This window comes from Hyla sarda, chromosome 9, assembly GCF_029499605.1.
Source record: "Hyla sarda isolate aHylSar1 chromosome 9, aHylSar1.hap1, whole genome shotgun sequence".
Lineage (NCBI taxonomy): Eukaryota > Metazoa > Chordata > Amphibia > Anura > Hylidae > Hyla > Hyla sarda.
The window spans coordinates 163,116,028-163,133,446 of record NC_079197.1 but is presented as its reverse complement, the minus strand read 5'-3'; the positions used below and the strand labels follow the sequence as shown (position 1 = coordinate 163,133,446).

The 17,419-nt window shown below is 43.6% G+C and overlaps 1 protein-coding gene across 4 annotated transcripts in view; it reads left to right on the top strand.

The window, feature by feature from the left end:
* The first annotated feature begins 5,112 nt into the window (after positions 1–5,112).
* Positions 5,113–17,419, top strand: part of VARS1 (valyl-tRNA synthetase 1) — a 69,929-nt gene continuing 57,622 nt past the window's right edge. For 2 of the 4 annotated variants that reach the window (XM_056539525.1, XM_056539523.1), the window contains exon 1: positions 5,113–5,153. In XM_056539525.1, coding sequence (XP_056395500.1) covers positions 5,128–5,153 — 26 coding nt within the window. In that variant the 5' untranslated portion in view covers positions 5,113–5,127. Of the gene's footprint in view, positions 5,154–6,574; positions 6,600–6,798; positions 6,825–17,419 lie in introns of those variants that run through there. The other 2 variants (XM_056539528.1, XM_056539526.1) reach the window with 2 other exon arrangements.

Genomic DNA, 17,419 nt, shown 5'->3' with positions numbered 1-17,419 from the left:
CCCCCCCCCCTTCCTTCACATTGACCTCTGCACAGATCACAGAGCATAGCTAGAAAACTGTCCCAAAGTAGTGAATAGGGCCCCTCTGGTCTATTTTCCATGTCCATTGGTCTTGCTGTAAAGCATATCTCTAAATGCTGTTAAAGACACTTCAGGCAAGATGGCTGCCCCTATAATATTATAATATAATAAGAAATGTATCAGCACTATCCGTCTCCATCATTTACAGCAGTTCTAATTTTAAAAATGAGGACTCCTCACCGTATTGTTATGATTCGGCTAGCTGGATGTGGATCCTCTGTGTCAGCGAGGGATTGGTGTGGACCGTGTCGGTGGACCGGTTCTAGGTTGCTACTGGTTTTCACCAGAGCCCGCCGCAAAGCGGGATGGTCTTGCTGCGGCGGTAGCAACCAGGTCGTATCCACCGGCAACTGCTCAACCTCGCTGACTGCTGAGAAGGCGTGGGACAGAAGGACTAGGCAGAGGCAAGGTCAGACGTAGCAGAAGGTCGGGGCAGGCGGCAAGGTTCGTAGTCAATAGCAATAGCAGAAGGTCTGGAAACACAGGCTTTGGACAACACTAAACGCTTTCTCTGGCACAAGGCAACAAGATCCGGCAAGGAATGGAAGGGGAAGTGAGGTTATATGGACAGGGAGCAGGTGGAATCTAATTAGACTGATTGGGCCAGGCACCAATCACTGGTGCACTGGCCCTTTAAATCTTAGAGAGCTGGCGCACGCGCGCCCTAGAGAGCGGAGCCGCGCGCGCCAGAACATGACAGCTGGCTTGGGATGCGATTCGCAAGCGGGCACGTCCCGCTGTGCGAATCGCATCCCCATCGTGAATGTCAGTGCAGCGCTCCCGGTCAGCGGGGCTGACCGGGGCGCTGGAGAGAGGAGAACGCCGCGAGCGCTCGGAGCAGGGACCCGGAGCGCTCGGCGTAACAGTACCCCCCCCCCCCCTCAGGTCTCCCTCTCTTTTTGTCTCCTTGTCCCTTCAAATGAGAAGAGAACATAGGGGGCACCTCTTGAGTTTCCTTCCGGAACAAAAAAAAAGTCCTGGGTAGCTACATCAGCGGCCGGTAATCCAGAAGAAGAGGGAATGGGGAGGGGGGTCAGAGGGTGAAGCTTGTCACGGGGCAGAGTGTCACCAGGACGGGGGCTATGAGGAGGCACGGCACAGTCCTGATAGGCCTTGGGGAGACCAGGCACAGGAGGAGACAATGAGGCCCGACAGACGGGACTGGGAGCAGACGTGAGGCCTTTCTTGCGGCAAGCAGGACCCCAATTCTTGATCTCCCCGGTGGTCCAGTCAAGGGTGGGAGAATGATGCTGGAGCCATGGCAGACCAAGGAGGACTTCAGAGGTGCAGTTGGGCAGGATGAAAAATTAAATTTTCTCGTGATGCAGTCCAATGCTCATGAGCAAGGGCTCTGTGCGGTAACGCACAGTGCAGTCCAACTTCACTCCGTTGAGCGAAGAAATGTAGAGCGGCTTGACGAGACGGGTCACCGGGATGCAGAACCTATGAACCAAAGAGGCCAGAATAAAATTTCCAGAAGAACCAGAGTCCAAGAAGGCCACGGCTGAGAAGGAGGAGTTGGCAGAAGAAGAAATCCGCACGGGCACAGTGAGACGTGGAGAAGCAGACTTCGTACCAAGAGACGCCACACCCACGGGAGCTGGGTGCGTGCGTTCGTGTGTTTCCCAGACGTGGAGGACGAATAGGGCGATCCACCAAGAAATGTTCGGTACTAGCGGAGTACAGACATAAATTTTTATCCCTACGGCGAGTCCTCTCTTCATGGGTCAGGCGAGACCGATCCACTTGCATAGCCTCCTCGGCAGGAGGCACAGGGGTAGATTGCAAAGGATACTGTGGGAGAGGTGCCCAGAGATCAAGGTCTTTTTCCTGGCGGAGCTCCTGGAGTCTTTCAGAAAAACGCATGTCAATGCGGGTGGCCAAATGGATAAGTTCTTGCAGGTTGGCAGGAATCTCTCGTGCGGCCAGCACATCCTTGATGTTACTGGATAGGCCTTTTTTAAAGGTCGCGCAGAGGGCCTTGTTATTCCAAGATAATTCGGAGGCGAGAGTACGAAATTGGATGGCGTACTCGCCTACTGAAGAATTACCCTGGACCAGGTTCAGCAGGGCAGTCTCGGCAGAAGAAGCTCGGGCTGGTTCCTCGAAGACACTATGGACTTCAGCGAAGAAGGACTGGACTGTGGCTGTGGCAGGATCATTGCGGTCCCAGAGCGGTGTGGCCCAAGACAAGGCCTTTCCAGACAGAAGACTAACTACGAACGCCACCTTAGACCGTTCTGTAGGAAATTGGTCCGACAACATCTCCATATGTAGGGAACATTGAGACAGGAAACCACGGCAGAGTTTAGAGTCCCCATCAAATTTGTCCGGCAGGGACAAGCGAAGGCTAGGAGCGGCCACTCGCTGCGGAGGAGGTGCAGGAGCTGGCGGAGGAGATGGTTGCTGCTGTAGCAGTGGCAGAAGTTGTTGTAACATGGCGGTCAACTGCGACAGCTGCGGTCCTTGTTGGGCAATTTGCTGCGATTGCTGGGCGACCACCGTGGGTAGGTCAGCGAGACTTGGCAGCGGCACCTCAGCGGGATCCATGGCCAGATCTACTGTTATGATTCGGCTAGCTGGATGTGGATCCTCTGTGTCAGCGAGGGATTGGCGTGGACCGTGTCGGTGGACCTTCTAGGTTGCTACTGGTTTTCACCAGAGCCCGCCGCAAAGCGGGATGGTCTTGCTGCGGCGATAGCAACCAGGTCGTATCCACCAGCAACGGCTCAACCTCGCTCACTGCTGAGAAGGCGTGGGACAGAAGGACTAGGCAGAGGCAAGGTCAGACGTAGCAGAAGGTCGGGGCAGGTGGCAAGGTTCGTAGTCAATAGCAATAGCAGAAGGTCTGGAAACACAGGCTTTGGACAACACTAAACGCTTTCTCTGGCACAAGGCAACAAGATCCGGCAAGGAAGGGAAGGGGAAGTGAGGTTATATGGACAGGGAGCAAGTGGAAGCTAATTAGACTGATTGGGCCAGGCACCAATCACTGGTGCACTGGCCCTTTAAATCTTAGAGAGCTGGCGCGCGCGCGCGCCCTAGAGAGCGGAGCCGCGCGTGCCAGAACATGACAGCCGGGGACTGGGATGGGTAAGTGGCTTGGGATGCGATTCGCGAGCGGGCGCGTCCCGCTATGCGAATCGCATCCCCATCGTGAATGTCAGTGCAGCGCTCCCGGTCAGCGGGTCTGACCGGGGTGCTGCAGAGAGGAGAACGCCGCGAGCGCTCTGGGGAGGAGCAGGGACCCGGAGCGCTCGGCGTAACACGTATTATGGTACCCAGCTTACAATGTAGACAACATTATCCAGTTTGCATCAGTTTTTAGCAGTAAGAATAATGTAGCGGCACTCACCACGAAATTTAATTCCAATAGGCGATTATTGGGTACACATGGTTCAAGGTGCAGCACAATAGGACAACAGCCACTGTGCAGTGCCTTGGACCATGTTTGCCCAGTAACTCTTCCCAATAACCATATTTGCCCTGCTCGCAAAAAACGTACAATCTATGAATATAAAGTACTAAAAATTTTATAAAAATGTACAATAAGAAAATAGAAAGAGGTCGGAAAAAAAGAACACGTTTCAGTATCTGGCTCTAGTCGGTAAAAATAAATGTAGGCGACAAGTTCACATTACCGGTATTCTAAAATTTAAGGTTTTAGGAGAAGCAACTAATCATTATTTATTTTAGGTATTTAAACAAATAGCATATAAAAATAACTGGAAAATCTTTCTAATTAATTAAAAGTATAGTTAGATATGAGATACATAGATAGATATGAGATAGATAGATAGATAGATATGAGATAGATAGATAGATAGATAGATATGAGATAGATAGATAGATAGATATGAGATAGATAGATAGGAGATAGATAGATATGCAATGGATAAGTGCAGCACACCGTAGAGATGAAATCAAAATGGTGATTTATTCAATGATGTATCAGAAACAATGTTTAGGTAGCCTCACGCTACCTATTTCAACTCTTGAAAAAGAAAGCGTGAGGCTACAAAAATTTCTCTGATACATCATTGATGAAATCACTATTTTGATTTAATCTCTCCGGTGTGCTGCATTTATCCATTTCATATTGAGTATTGGACCAGGTTACTGCGGTTTCAGACATGCGTGCACCCCTCCTGGTATTAATGTTTACCATCAGATAGATTGATATGAGATAGAAAGAGAGATAGATAGATAGATATGAGATAGATATATAGAAAAAGATGTTCCGCAGCACTCCAAATTTGTGCAAAAAATGGTGATTTATTATCCCATAGCAAAGGTGATACAACGTTTCACCGGTCTCACACCGGCTTTTTCAAGCATGACGCTTGAAAAAGCCGCTATGAGACCGGTGAAACGTTGTATCACCTTTGCTATGGCATAATAAATCACCATTTTTTGCACAAATTTGGAGTGCTGCGGAACATCTTTTTCTATATACTACAAGACAGACCGTGACCGGGACTGTACGGATGGCACCCAGCGTACCTTTACACTTTGGGTTGTGCTGCTCATCACTATCTTAGATAGATATGAGATAGATAGATATGAGATGAGATAGATATGACATAGATAGATGATAGATAGAAAGATAGATAGATATGAGATAGATATATAGATAGATATGAGAGATATATAGATAGATATGAGATAGATAGATAGATATGAGATAGATATATAGATAGATAGATAGATAGATAGATAGATAGATATGAGGTAAATAAATAAATAAGTGATAGATAGACAGACAGACTTTGTAGGACAGACAGCTAGCGTGAGGTGTATTACATAAGGTGTATTGGGTGGATCAATGTAAACCTTTGCAGTTTTATGACATGATGTAACGATTACTGACAGATTTTATTGGGGAAGCGGGTGATGGATTTAAGGAAGGATCTTCCCAGACATCACTTCTTAGAAGAGACAGACGCATGATGTGAGACGCATGGAGGACCAGGACACCTGATTTATTACTTCTGTTTATGTTTGTCTTCCTCCTATGCTGAGCAGTCGCCTTATACAGACGGGAACATGAAATACCTCAAATCCTGGGAAAGGTAAGTGGTGCTAATAACATGGGGGGCAGGATTACTGGGGTTATTATTGTGGGTGATGAAAAGTCTTGTAGACGAGGAGCCTTGATAATACTAGACTGGAATTACTGCTACAGACGCTTCCCTCTTCCTGTTTGTTGTGTATGTGGGTTATGTCAGGTATGGGGAAGTTTGGCAGAGGCAAGGATGACATTGTCCACGATTTGGACATAAATACCCTGAGAGGCTTGTTGGCGCCCACTTTTGCACCCAAGAAACCGATCCTGCAAACTACACGGCTGACACACATGGTTGATGGTTTCCCAACCCTCAATAAATCTGCAGCGTATCTGCAACATTAAATTACTTACAGATTTTAAATCCATTTTTGCATGATTTATTTTTTTTAGAATTTGTCTGTAGGGTGTGGATGAGAGTTCATCAAATCCCATCCACTTTGCTGATACTGTAATATACTGTAAATGTACAGCATGTCTGCCCTGTGTGAACATAACCAATGGAATCCTACAGGAGAGGGAGTGATACCTTGTGGGAGAAGCATACTAAATACAATGGGCCTCATTTGTCAAAACTGATGGAAATTTTGCAAAAACTGATGGACTAAGAAAATAAATATAAAAAATAAAAAAAATCTATAAAAATAGGTAAATTAATAAATACTTTTTGGTCTGGGGATGATCATTGTAGTCAATTAAAATGGCCGCCATCACTTTATCCTATTAGAAACCCAACCCAAAGTGAAGGGTACACACAAGCGCCATTGGAGACGTGCATAGGAGCAGCGTAAGACATTCTTCCATTTCAGGCTGATCGGCAGTAGGGACATGAAGGTTGTTCTCAGTCACCCTGACAGGATTTTGGAGGCCTAGATAAAGGCTGCAGCATCAGCATCTGAAAGATTTTGTCCTATTTCACATTCATCTGCTGATGTTGTGGCTCCATCTGGGTCTCCAAAATCCTGTCAGGGTAACTAAGAACAATGTACATGTCCCTGCTGTAAGTCAGACTGGACTGGAAGGAGGTTTTAGGACACTGAATGATCTCTTCACTTTAGGGTGGCATTCTGATACAGTAAGCTAAGGGCGTCCATTTTAATTGACTATCACAGCTGGCCTGGGGGTTTTCTTTAGGCTCCTAATTGCCATGACAATTACTGGGTATCCAACGATCCCATTCTTGGAGGGGGGTGATGGCGCCCCCTACCTCCATGTGTATGGCAAATGTTGCCGAGGGGTGCAAAAAGTTCTTAGTACTTCTACAGAAAACAGCAAAATGCTTGTAAAAACATAGGGGGAGATTTATCAAAACCGGTCCAGAGGAAAAATTGCTGAGTCCCATAGCAACCAATCAGATCGCTTCTTTCATTTTTAAAAAGAAGCAATCTGATTGGTTGCTATGGGCAACTTTCCCTCTGGACAGGTTATGATAAATCTCCCCCACAATTCCAAGGTGGAGTAATTGAGGGAAAAATAGCGCAAAAAATACTCAAAGTTTAAAGTTTTTTATTGTGAAATTTTGCACATTTTTAAAACAACATAGCAGTATGACAGTATGGGGAAAACATGTCAGTAGTGTAAGTAAGAAATATGAATCTTACAGCAGTATAAAGCATATTAATAAATCCCATATGGACATAAATCAGAAATAAAACACAAGACACCAAATGAAACATAGGTAAAAGACAACCTAACTAATAAAATGAAAACAGTAGGTTCCCACCTGGCGTACACGCAGCGGCGGGAAATATGCTGCGTATTCCTTGCTCACTATACACACAGGGCTTTCCGGCGGCAGCCCTATGCATGTAGTGAGTTTTGGAGGTGGGTCCGTGTGCCGGCGTGACTGTGACGTGCGGCTTCACCTCCGAAACTCACTACACGCATAGGGCTGCTGCCGGAAAGCCCTGTGTGTATAGAGAGCAAGGAATACGCAGCGTATTTCCCGTTGCTGCAGCAAATCTGCGTATACGCCAGGTGGGAGCGCACCCTTTAAACTGACATCTAGTAAGCAGAAATATGTATACAGCAGAATATATAGGGAGTAACACAGAACGTGCTGTGAACGCTGATACAACCGCCTTCTATCCCAAATCTCATAAAATGTCCGGACCTGACCTTTTTTAATTACCTAAATCACCTCTAAAGTGTAAAAGTGTTGAAGTTGAGTTATTAATTCCGTATGGTGGGAACTAGAGATGAGCGAATTTACAGTAAATTCGATTCGTCATGAACTTCTCGGCTCGGCAGTTCATGACTTTTCCTGAATAAATTAGTTCAGCTTTCCTGTGCTCCCGTTGGAAAAGGTGGATACAGTCCTAGGTGACTCTTTCCTCGGACTGTATCCACCTTTTCCAGCCCACCGGAGCACCTGAAAGCTGAACTAATTTATGCAGAATAAGTCATCAACTGCTGAGCCGAGAAGTTCGTGACGAATCAAATTTACTGTAAATTGACTCATCTCTAGTAGGAACCTTCAAGGATTTCCAATGTCTTGTTACTTGTCAGTTTTTCACTACCAGTATTTTGTATATCGATAATCTATCGGATTTAGGGAAGTGGGTGTTATGTTATTGTGGTCCCCAAAATATGTTGAAGTGCAGTCTCTTCCCCCTTCCAGTAAAGCTATGTTCACACGCCAAAATTTTTAAGCGGATTTTTGCGGAAATTATTCAGCTTGGAAACGTCTGCAATGTGCACACGGTGGAATTTCCACGACAAAATGTTTTTGCCGTGGAAATTCAGAACATGTTGATTGATTCTGCAGATTCTGCTCTGAAAAGAATCTATGGAGACAGAGCGTTCCTAGTATTCCCCCAGGTCTGAACTGGTTGCATACATACATCTAAGGCAGTGGTCTCCAACCTGCGGACCTCCAGATGTTGCAAAACTACAACTCCCAGCATGCCCAAACAGCTGTCTCGGCATGCTGGGAGTTGTAGTTGCAGACCTCCAGCTGTTGCATAACTACATCTCCCAGCATGTCCTTCGGCGATCAGTACATGCTGGGAGTTGTAGTTTTGCAACAGCTGGAGGCACATTAATTGGAAAATACTGAGTTAGGTAACAGAACCTAACTGAAGGTTTTCCAACCAGTATGCCTCCAGTTGTTGCAAAACTACAACTCCCAGCATGTACGGTCTGTCAGTGCATACTCGGAGTTGTAGTTTTGAAACAGCTGGAGGTTTGCCCCCCATGTGAATGTACAGGGTACATTCACACAGGCCGGTTTACAGTGAGTTTCCTGCTTCCTGCCGCAGCGCAAACTACTAGCGGGAAACTCACCGTAAACCCCAGCCAGTGCAAATGTACCCTAAAAACACTACACTACACTAACACATAATAAAGGGTAAAACACTGCTAGGAGTTGTAGTTTTGCAACATTCGGAGGTCCGCAGGTTGAAAACCGCTGATCTAGGGTAGAATGCCCTTGGAGATAAATCTCCGTAGCAACAAAAATACTCTAATACCCCTGACCTAAAAGCTAAACATCATATCAACACATCCCACTCAGCTCAATGAAAAATCCAACCAAAATACTGTTCTAAGAATTTCCAACATACATAACTCAGCGTCTTTCTGCGTAAGTCACAAGTGAGCAGGAACTAGGCCGCAAATCCTATAGGCCCCCAGATCTACGGAAGTCACTGTAGTGCATTGTCGTCTATATGCCCCGATACTACACCAGATTATGCCTATTAGGAAGTTCTTGAAGGCTTTGCGGGGCGATGATAGCTGTGATGGACGCGTCAGCCAAACAATGCTTGTAAATACAGGGGAGGATTCACAGGTGGTCTTTATGATCTGTAAAGAGAGCATTATCGCAGCGCCTAACATTTATTACCATCTCAATAAACCTTAAAAGGTTGTCAGCTCTTCTTATATGAGGATGACGAGATCATGACTATGTTTGGTGTCTTCTAAGACCCGATGACGGATCCACTCAGGAATGTTTCAAGATGGCCTCCACGTAAGGCTCCTACCGTATCATTCCTGTCTGCCATGTTGGGAGATCATACAGATTTGTTGGGATTAGTACCTGGATATTTTAGGGATTTTCACAAGTGTGTTTATTAAGAGGCTTTCGGTGCTATAATCTGGGGATTACTTGGAGTTTTTTAGTATGGCAAGCAATGGTGGGTGACGGGTATAACTGTCTGTGCAAAGATATTGTTCGCTAACCCTGGTAGACACAGGTGAATGCAGGAGGTGAGATGGATTTGCTATATCCCAGGCGTACTTAGATGGGTAGGTCATTTCCCAGGCGTACTTAGATGGGTAGGTCATTTTTACCTGGTGATCGCCTTTTACTTGAATAGAGACAACATATTCTGCAGTGCGGTACACAGAGCCTTTTCACATGTTATGAGGCACATCATGGTGGAGGCTTTTGAGCTAGCGACTAGGACCATTTTAATTCCACTTGACTTCCACTGCTACTCCACCAATTCGACATGTGTAGGTGCCGAGGAGGCTTTGGGCGGGGTCCAGGGATACCACTTTATCACAGAGAGGTATGTACTAGTTCACGTACCAACTATTGCCAGTATCTTTTTCCTACTGCCTCTATTTAAGATATACTTTCACTCGGTTCCGGTGCGCACCAATCTAAATCTCTAACTCATCACTCGGGTTTATAATTCGTTCCACACTTCTTAACTTTCATTCCATCTCGACTAAGACACTTCTTGTTTTGCTTAAAGGGGTACTCCCGTGGAATTTTTTATTTTATTTTTTTAAATCAACTGGTGCCAGAAAGTTAAACATATTTGTAAATCATTTCTATTAAAGGGCACCTCTCATCAAAAAAACTTTTGATATATTATAGATTAATAGATGCAGAATATTAATATATGAATAATATATTATAGATGCAGAATAACATGCAGAATAACTTTACAATTGCATGTTATTAAAAAATATGCTTCTTTCTATTTAATTTTCCACTTTGAAGAAATGACCACTAGGGGTCTCCCTACCAGTCCTGGCAGCAAGCATTTCAGACTCATGCTGGAGTCCTAAACACTACGAGCTGCCAGTCTGCTTTGTTCACAAAGGAGAACACTCAGAGCTGCCAGCCTGCTTTGTTCACAGCCTGTTTGGCTGTGAACAAAGCAGGCTGGCAGCTCTGAGTGTTTAGGACTCCAGCAGGAGTGAGAAATGCTTACTGACAGGACTGATCGGGAAAAATACAATAGAAAGAAGCATATTTTTCATTAACATGCTATTGGAAAGTTATTCAACATTCATTAATCTAAAATATATCAAAAGTTTATTTGATGAGAGGTACCCTTTAAAAAAATCTTAATCCTTCCAGTACTTTTTAGGGACTGTATACTAAAGAGAGATCCAAAAAAGAAATGCATTTCCTCTGATCTCATGACCACAGTGCTCTCTGCTGACCTCTGCTGTCCATTTTAGGAACTTTCCAGATCAGGAGAAAATCTCCATAGCAAACATATGCTGCTCTGGACAGTTCCTAAAATGGACAGCAGAGGTCAGCAGAGAGCACTGTGGTCATGACATCAGAGGAAATGCATTTCTTTATTTTTTTTCTCTTTAGTATACAGCCCCTAAAAAGTACTGGGAGGATTAAGATTTTTTTTAATAGAAGTGATTTACAAATCTGTTTAACTTATATGATTTAAAAAAAAATAAAAAGTTTTCCACGGGAGTACCCCTTTAATTCTCTCCAATATTCAACTACAGGATCTATACATGCTTTTAGTAGAGTTGAGACATAGTGGTATAGCACTATACAGTGGTCCCTCAAGTTACAATATTAATTGGTTCTGGGACGACCATTGCATGTTGAAACCATTGTATGTTGAGACCAGAACTCTATGGAAACCTGGTAATTGGTTCTAAAGCCACCAAAATGTCATCCAAAAATAGGAAAAAGGGAGAATTAAAGAAAAATAAGTAGATAACTAATATAGATAAAGCAAATCCTTACATATAAAAGTAAGAAAGATCTGCTGGGAGCTGTAAATCACTGTCTATGTCAGTGTTTCCCAAGCAGGGAGAACTCCAGCTGTTGCAAAACTACAACTCCCAGCATGCCCGGACAGCCAAAGGCTGTCTGGGCATGCTGGGAGTTGTAGTTTTGCAACAGCTGGGGGCACCCTGCTTGGGAAACACTGGTCTATGCAGAGGACAGGAGCTTCTTCAGGGTCCTATACAGTACACAGTGTCCGAAAAAAGTAATGGAGTCGTCCTCACCTGGTGTCCAAAGGAGCAGCTAATCCTGGGACTAGAGATGAGCGAACTTACAGTAAATTCGATTCGTCACGAACTTCTCGGCTCGGCAGTTGATGACTTTTCCTGCATAACTTAGTTCAGCTTTCAGGTGCTCCCGTGGGCTGCAAAAGGTGGATACAGTCCTAGGAGACTCTTTACTAGGACTGTATCCACCTTTTCCAGCCCACAGGAGCACCTGAAAGCTGAACTCATTTATGCAGGAAAAGTCATCAACCGCCGAGCCGAGAAGTTCGTGACGAATCGAATTTACTGTAAGTTCGCTCATCTCTACCTGGGACAGGTAAAGTGTACAGAACATGTAATACCTCCCTGTACTGTAGGGGGGCGCTACCAGACATCAGTCAGTGCATACGCTTCAGTAATACAGGGGTTTTACCAGTGAATGCCCATTTTGCTTGGTCGGTTCTTCCGGCCATTGACACGTTTCACAGATCTGGACTGTCCGTACATTGTATGTTGAGTCTGGTTTCAACTTACGATGGTCCAGAAAAGACCATTGTATGTTGAAACCATTGTACGTTGAGGCCATTGTAAGTTGAGGGATCACTTGTATACTATTATATACTTACGAACAACACAAAAAAAAAAATTTCTCTCTCATATATTCATATAATGTTGTCGAGTACTGGAAACACCTGCATACTCTATGTTCTTCTTTTATTTTGTCCAAAATATTGTCTAACATGTTTTTTTTTTTTTTACTTTTTAAAATTTTTCAATAAAAATTCTATTGAGAAGAGCTAACAACTAGACCGTAGTGCTTATATAATACATAAAAGGGGTCGCCTACTTAGGACAATCCCACCCATACGCCTTTTTACATCTTCAAGTCGGGGATCCACCGCTAGAGTGTATAAAGGAAAATGCAAAGGAAGTTCTGTTTGGCACTGCTTAGGTATATAAAAGCATACTAATGACGGGTAGTAGAGAAGAAGGTTGCAAAACAGTAGCTAAAAATACATTGTTGGATTTTAAAGGGGCACTCCCGTGGAAAACTTTTTTTTTTTTTTTTAAATCAACTGGTGCCAGAAAGTTAAAAAGATTTGTAAATGACTTCTATTAAAAAATCTTAATCCTTCCAGTACTTTTTAGGGTCTGTATACTACAGAGGAAATGGTTTTCTTTTTGGAACACAGAGCTCTCTGCTGACATCATGACTACAGTGCTCTCTGCAGAGAGCTCTGGGTTCCAAAAAGAAAACCATTTCCTCTGTAGCATTCAGCAGCTAAAAAGTACTGGAAGGATTAAGATTTTTTTAATAGAAGTAATTTACAAATCTAAAAAAAGAAAGAAAATAGTGGAGTGCAGCTCACAAATAATTAGTCGAGGTATGAATGGATAGTACTTACACCACAAAGTACAATAAAACAATTTCAGTAAAAACAAATGGGGACCATTCACCTCTAGACTAATACCAGGAAAACCTGATACAGGATGGTTCGCTTATGCAAATTTTTGCATACGCGAATTTTCGCATATGCGAAAATAAAAACGCGAATATTACGAATATGCAAATTTAGCGAATATATGACGAATATGCGTCCATATATTTGCGAAATATCGCTAATTCGAATATGGCCTATGCTGCTCAACACTATCAAAGGATCAGTTTGTTATCACAGTCCGCTATCACATATGTATGTTCAGCATGTATTTATATTTACCGGCTCAAGGAGATGGATGTACAAGATTTTAGAAATATTTTTGCTGTCCTGTGATGCCCCGGCTGGTGATAGGCTGAGCCCAATGTCATGTAAGGAGCTCTGGCCGGCTTCTTACATGACAGTGGGCTCAGCCTATCACAGGCCAGGGGGCGGGACATCGCTACGGCCGTGAGGCATGTGCCGGACCAACGGGGGCTTGTAGGAAGGTATGTATGAGTTTATTTTGTTTATTTTTAAGGCCCAGGCACGGGCATATATAAAACTGTACCACTACAGTTGTCCTTTAAAGGAGATGTCCGGTGCTCACTTTTCTTATTTTATCCGTTCCGGGCTGAAGAATAAAAGAAAACACATTTTCTCTTACCTGCCTAGGCTCCCCCGGTGCTCCGGTACAGGCGTTTGGTCCCCGGGCTGTATTCTTCTTACTTCCTGTTAGCCCGGCACGTCACACGGAGCTTCAACCTATCACCGGCCACAGCGATGTCCCGCCTCGGTCAGTGATAGGCTGAAGCTTCGTGTGACGTGCCGGGCTAACAGGAAGTAAGAAGAATACAGCCCGGGGACCGAACACCTGTACCGGAGCACCGGGGGAGCGTAGGCAAGAGAAAGCTTATTTTCTTTTTTTGTTGCAGTCCGGAACGGATACAATAAGAAAAGTGACATGTCCTTTAATACAGGAAGGTAGAAAAAAAAAGCAGAGCATCAAGATGGAACCAAGTTATTAACACCAAAAAACAGAAGGAAAGAACGAGAGAGAAGATTCGTTTTCACTTTTGAGAATACAACTATGAATAAAATAATAGAACAAGAAATTCGCTGAAATTGGTATATAATAGAAGCAGATGAAGACGTAACAGCTATAGCAAAAAGGAAACCCCTTATAGCATAAAGGAAAAATAAAACTATAGGCGATATACATAAAAACACAAATAAAAATCAAAAACCTGATGTGGTTAGATGCCTTTGTACCAAAAGGAAATCTTCAGTGCAGAAATTGCAATTTTTGCAAATATAATATGTGCGCAAAAACTTTGCGAATAGGTCCTATAGAACATACTGTAAATTAATTCATTACCTGTCATTCTAAAAATATTGTTTACGCTATTTTCTGTCCAAAGGATAGGGGATAAGATGTCTCACCGTGGGGGTCCTGCAATCTTATATTCGCCACCGACCTGTTTGAGCTGGGGGTGGACGGGGGCGGAGTCGTGAGGTCACGATACTCCGGCCCCGTGGTCGCCACCCGGCTGTTTGTGAACTGGCACCGCGGCGTGCAGCTCAAACAGGTGGGTGGAGAATACAAGATTGCGGGGGTCCCCAGCGGCGGGACCCCCACGGTGAGACATCTTATCCCCAATCCTTTGGATAGGGGATAAGATGTCTCAGGGCCAGAGTACCCCTTTAAGATTTCTGGGACTTAAAAAAATGATACCTTCTCCTGGAATAAGGTCTGATAAAGATTTATTGAAAAGAGAAGTTCAATGGATTATCCAAACTAATGCTACAGGTCCTTTAGGCTTGAACGATAAAGTAGACTTGGCAGTGTGTCTTTAATGCGGGTTACCTCCCATCCTTGTCATATTTTAATTACGTGAATGGGTGTGAACTCTAGGTGATAGGTTGTCTAATTCACTTACCTGTATATGTGTACCTGCAATTCAGAAGAGCGTTGAGGCCAGATGAAGCACTAGCCCGTACAAAACGGCTACCGTTGCCTGCTGTACCCCCCCCCCCCTACTGTCCCTCTCCTGTAACCATTTATGTGAGTATGTTTCAATAAAGTCAAGATGTGAAGACGAAGACTGGTGAGTCGCCGACTGTCTTTTTGCCTGTTATTGCATTGAGAGTGTATAAAGCGTTTCTTCCTCTGGAGGACTCAACATGACCATTCATTATGGTTGTCCACTGACGTTGATGGGCTTAATGTAATACTAAATATTACCATAGGAGGAGCTGTGTTACAGTTTGATAGAACGCTCAACTGTGTATGTGCAATGGCATTGATTGAGATGTATCCGACCCCTGCCATAGGGGTATTGAAGTATTGAACACGTCACCATTTTTCATACCAAATACTGCTTCTTGGAGACAACAGTCCCGGCTAACTCCAGGTCTCTTTGAAGCTCTCTACAAGTGTCCTCGGCTCTTGGACAACTGATTGTTCTTCTCACTCCTCTGTATCTTGTGAGGAGCACCTGGTCGAGACAAATTTATGTTGACATTATTGTCTTCCCACTTCTGTATTATGGCCCCAACACTGCTCACTGGGACATTCAGAACCTTAGAAATGCGCCTGTAACCAACGCCATTGTTATGTTATCCAACAATCGGGTTGTGAAGTTCTGCAGACGGCTCTTTGCTTTTCCCCATCATGAGTTGTGTCTTGTGTGACACCTTGGCAATGAGACCTTTTTTGTAACTATCAGTTGGGTCTGAACCACCTGATATTAATTTGCACTGACAATGGATCTAGATTGCTTTTTAATTACTGATTTCAGCTGTTGTCTTGGCTTTCCATGCCTTTTTTTTTTTTTTTTTTTTTGCGACTCCCTACTTTTTCCCTGTGTCATCTCACAATATTGCACATAACCTTATGTCTGATCATATTTGTTTTGGTGTCTTTGTATGTATGTATGGATTACCTGGGTTCTTAACATCTAGGGAAATGTTATGTCAGTCACAATGGTGTCTTATTTCACCCGCTGTAAGAGCTTTTTTCAGTTCCTTTATTCTGGACATTAGTTGTGTTTTGTATCCCGGAGATTCTTTGATGTTAGTTCTCGTTCTTTATTTCTTGTTGCATTATATAACGCCAATATATTCTGCAGTCATGTGCAGATATATTCAATACCCACATCAATAGGGCTCATAATGTGACGTCTTTATTTCTGACACGCGTACTGTAGAGTCTTAAAGGGGTACTCCGTTGGAAATGTTTTAATTTTTTTTATCAACTGGTGCTAGAAAGTTAAACAGATTTTTTAAATTATAAAAAGAGGAAAGGTACCATAAGCCTCTAGACTAATACCATAAAATGGTACATGATGAGTAAATTCAATAGAACTGTGCTTCACTTTTGATTTGTAAATTACTTCTATTAAAAAATCTTCCAGTACTAATTAGCTGTTGAATACTACAGAGGAAATTCTTTTATTTTTGGAACACAGTGCTCTCTGCTGACATCTCTGTCCATTTTAAGAACTGTCCAGAGAAGAAGAAAATCCCCATAGCAAACACATTCTGCTCTGGTCAGTTCCTAAAATGGACAGAGATGTCAGCAGAGAGCACTGTGCTCGTAATGTCAGCAGAGAGCTCTGTGTTCCAAAAAGAAAAGAATTTCCTCTGTAGTATTCAGCAACTAATGAATACAGGAAGGATTAATATTTTTTAATAGAAGTAATTTACAAATCTGTTTAACTTTCTGGCACCAGTTCATTTAAAAAAAAAATAAATAAAAGTTTTCCACCCGAGTACCCCTTTAATCTGGCCGCACATTTTAGATAACTGTACAGCCGCTACACATATACAAACTCGGCTTGGCTGAGCGTGCATGTATTCTGAATCGGGAGAGGGGTGAAAGACGCTGCCAGATATCTCCATAAAGTATTGGGCATGTTGAATCCAACATCTCCTCCTCTTGTCCTGAAATCTGCTGTAGTGAAATAAATGGATGTCCGTCTCCCCCCCCCCCCCCCCATATCTACATTAGATGGTCGGCCAATCCCACCGGAATCGGTGGGTTCAGGCAACTTTCATTTTTGGTATATATGGCTTTACTTATAGGAGACTAATGGAGGAAAACAAAGAACTGTGAGGAAATCTTCCATGTAGAAGTGGTCCTTGGTCAGATTAGGACCCACTTCTACCCCATGGAGACCCTATGGGGGGAGATTTATCAAAACCTGTCCAGAGGAAAAGTTGCTGAGTTGCCCATAGCAACCAATCAGATCACTACTTTCATTTTTCACAGGCCTTTTCAAAAGTGAAAGTGATCTGATTGGTTGCTATGGGCAACTCAGCAACTTTTCCTCTGGACAGGTTTTGATAAATCTCCCCCTATAGGTGCAAACTGCGCCAATTCTCATAGCCTAAAAAGTGCAGATCCTCACATTACTATTCCTCTTCTTTCTACATCTTTGGCTTAGTTCTCAGGGTGGGTTCACACCACGATTTTTCTATACAGTTTTTGGATACTTTAAAAAAAACAAAAACAAAAAAACTTATGTAACCGTACAGCAAACCGTGGCCATAGACTTTCCATTCAAAACCGCATGCACCATATTGTATACGGTTGTCTCCGTTTTTCAAACCACACGTTTTTTTACTCTTTTTTTTTTTTCCTGGACAG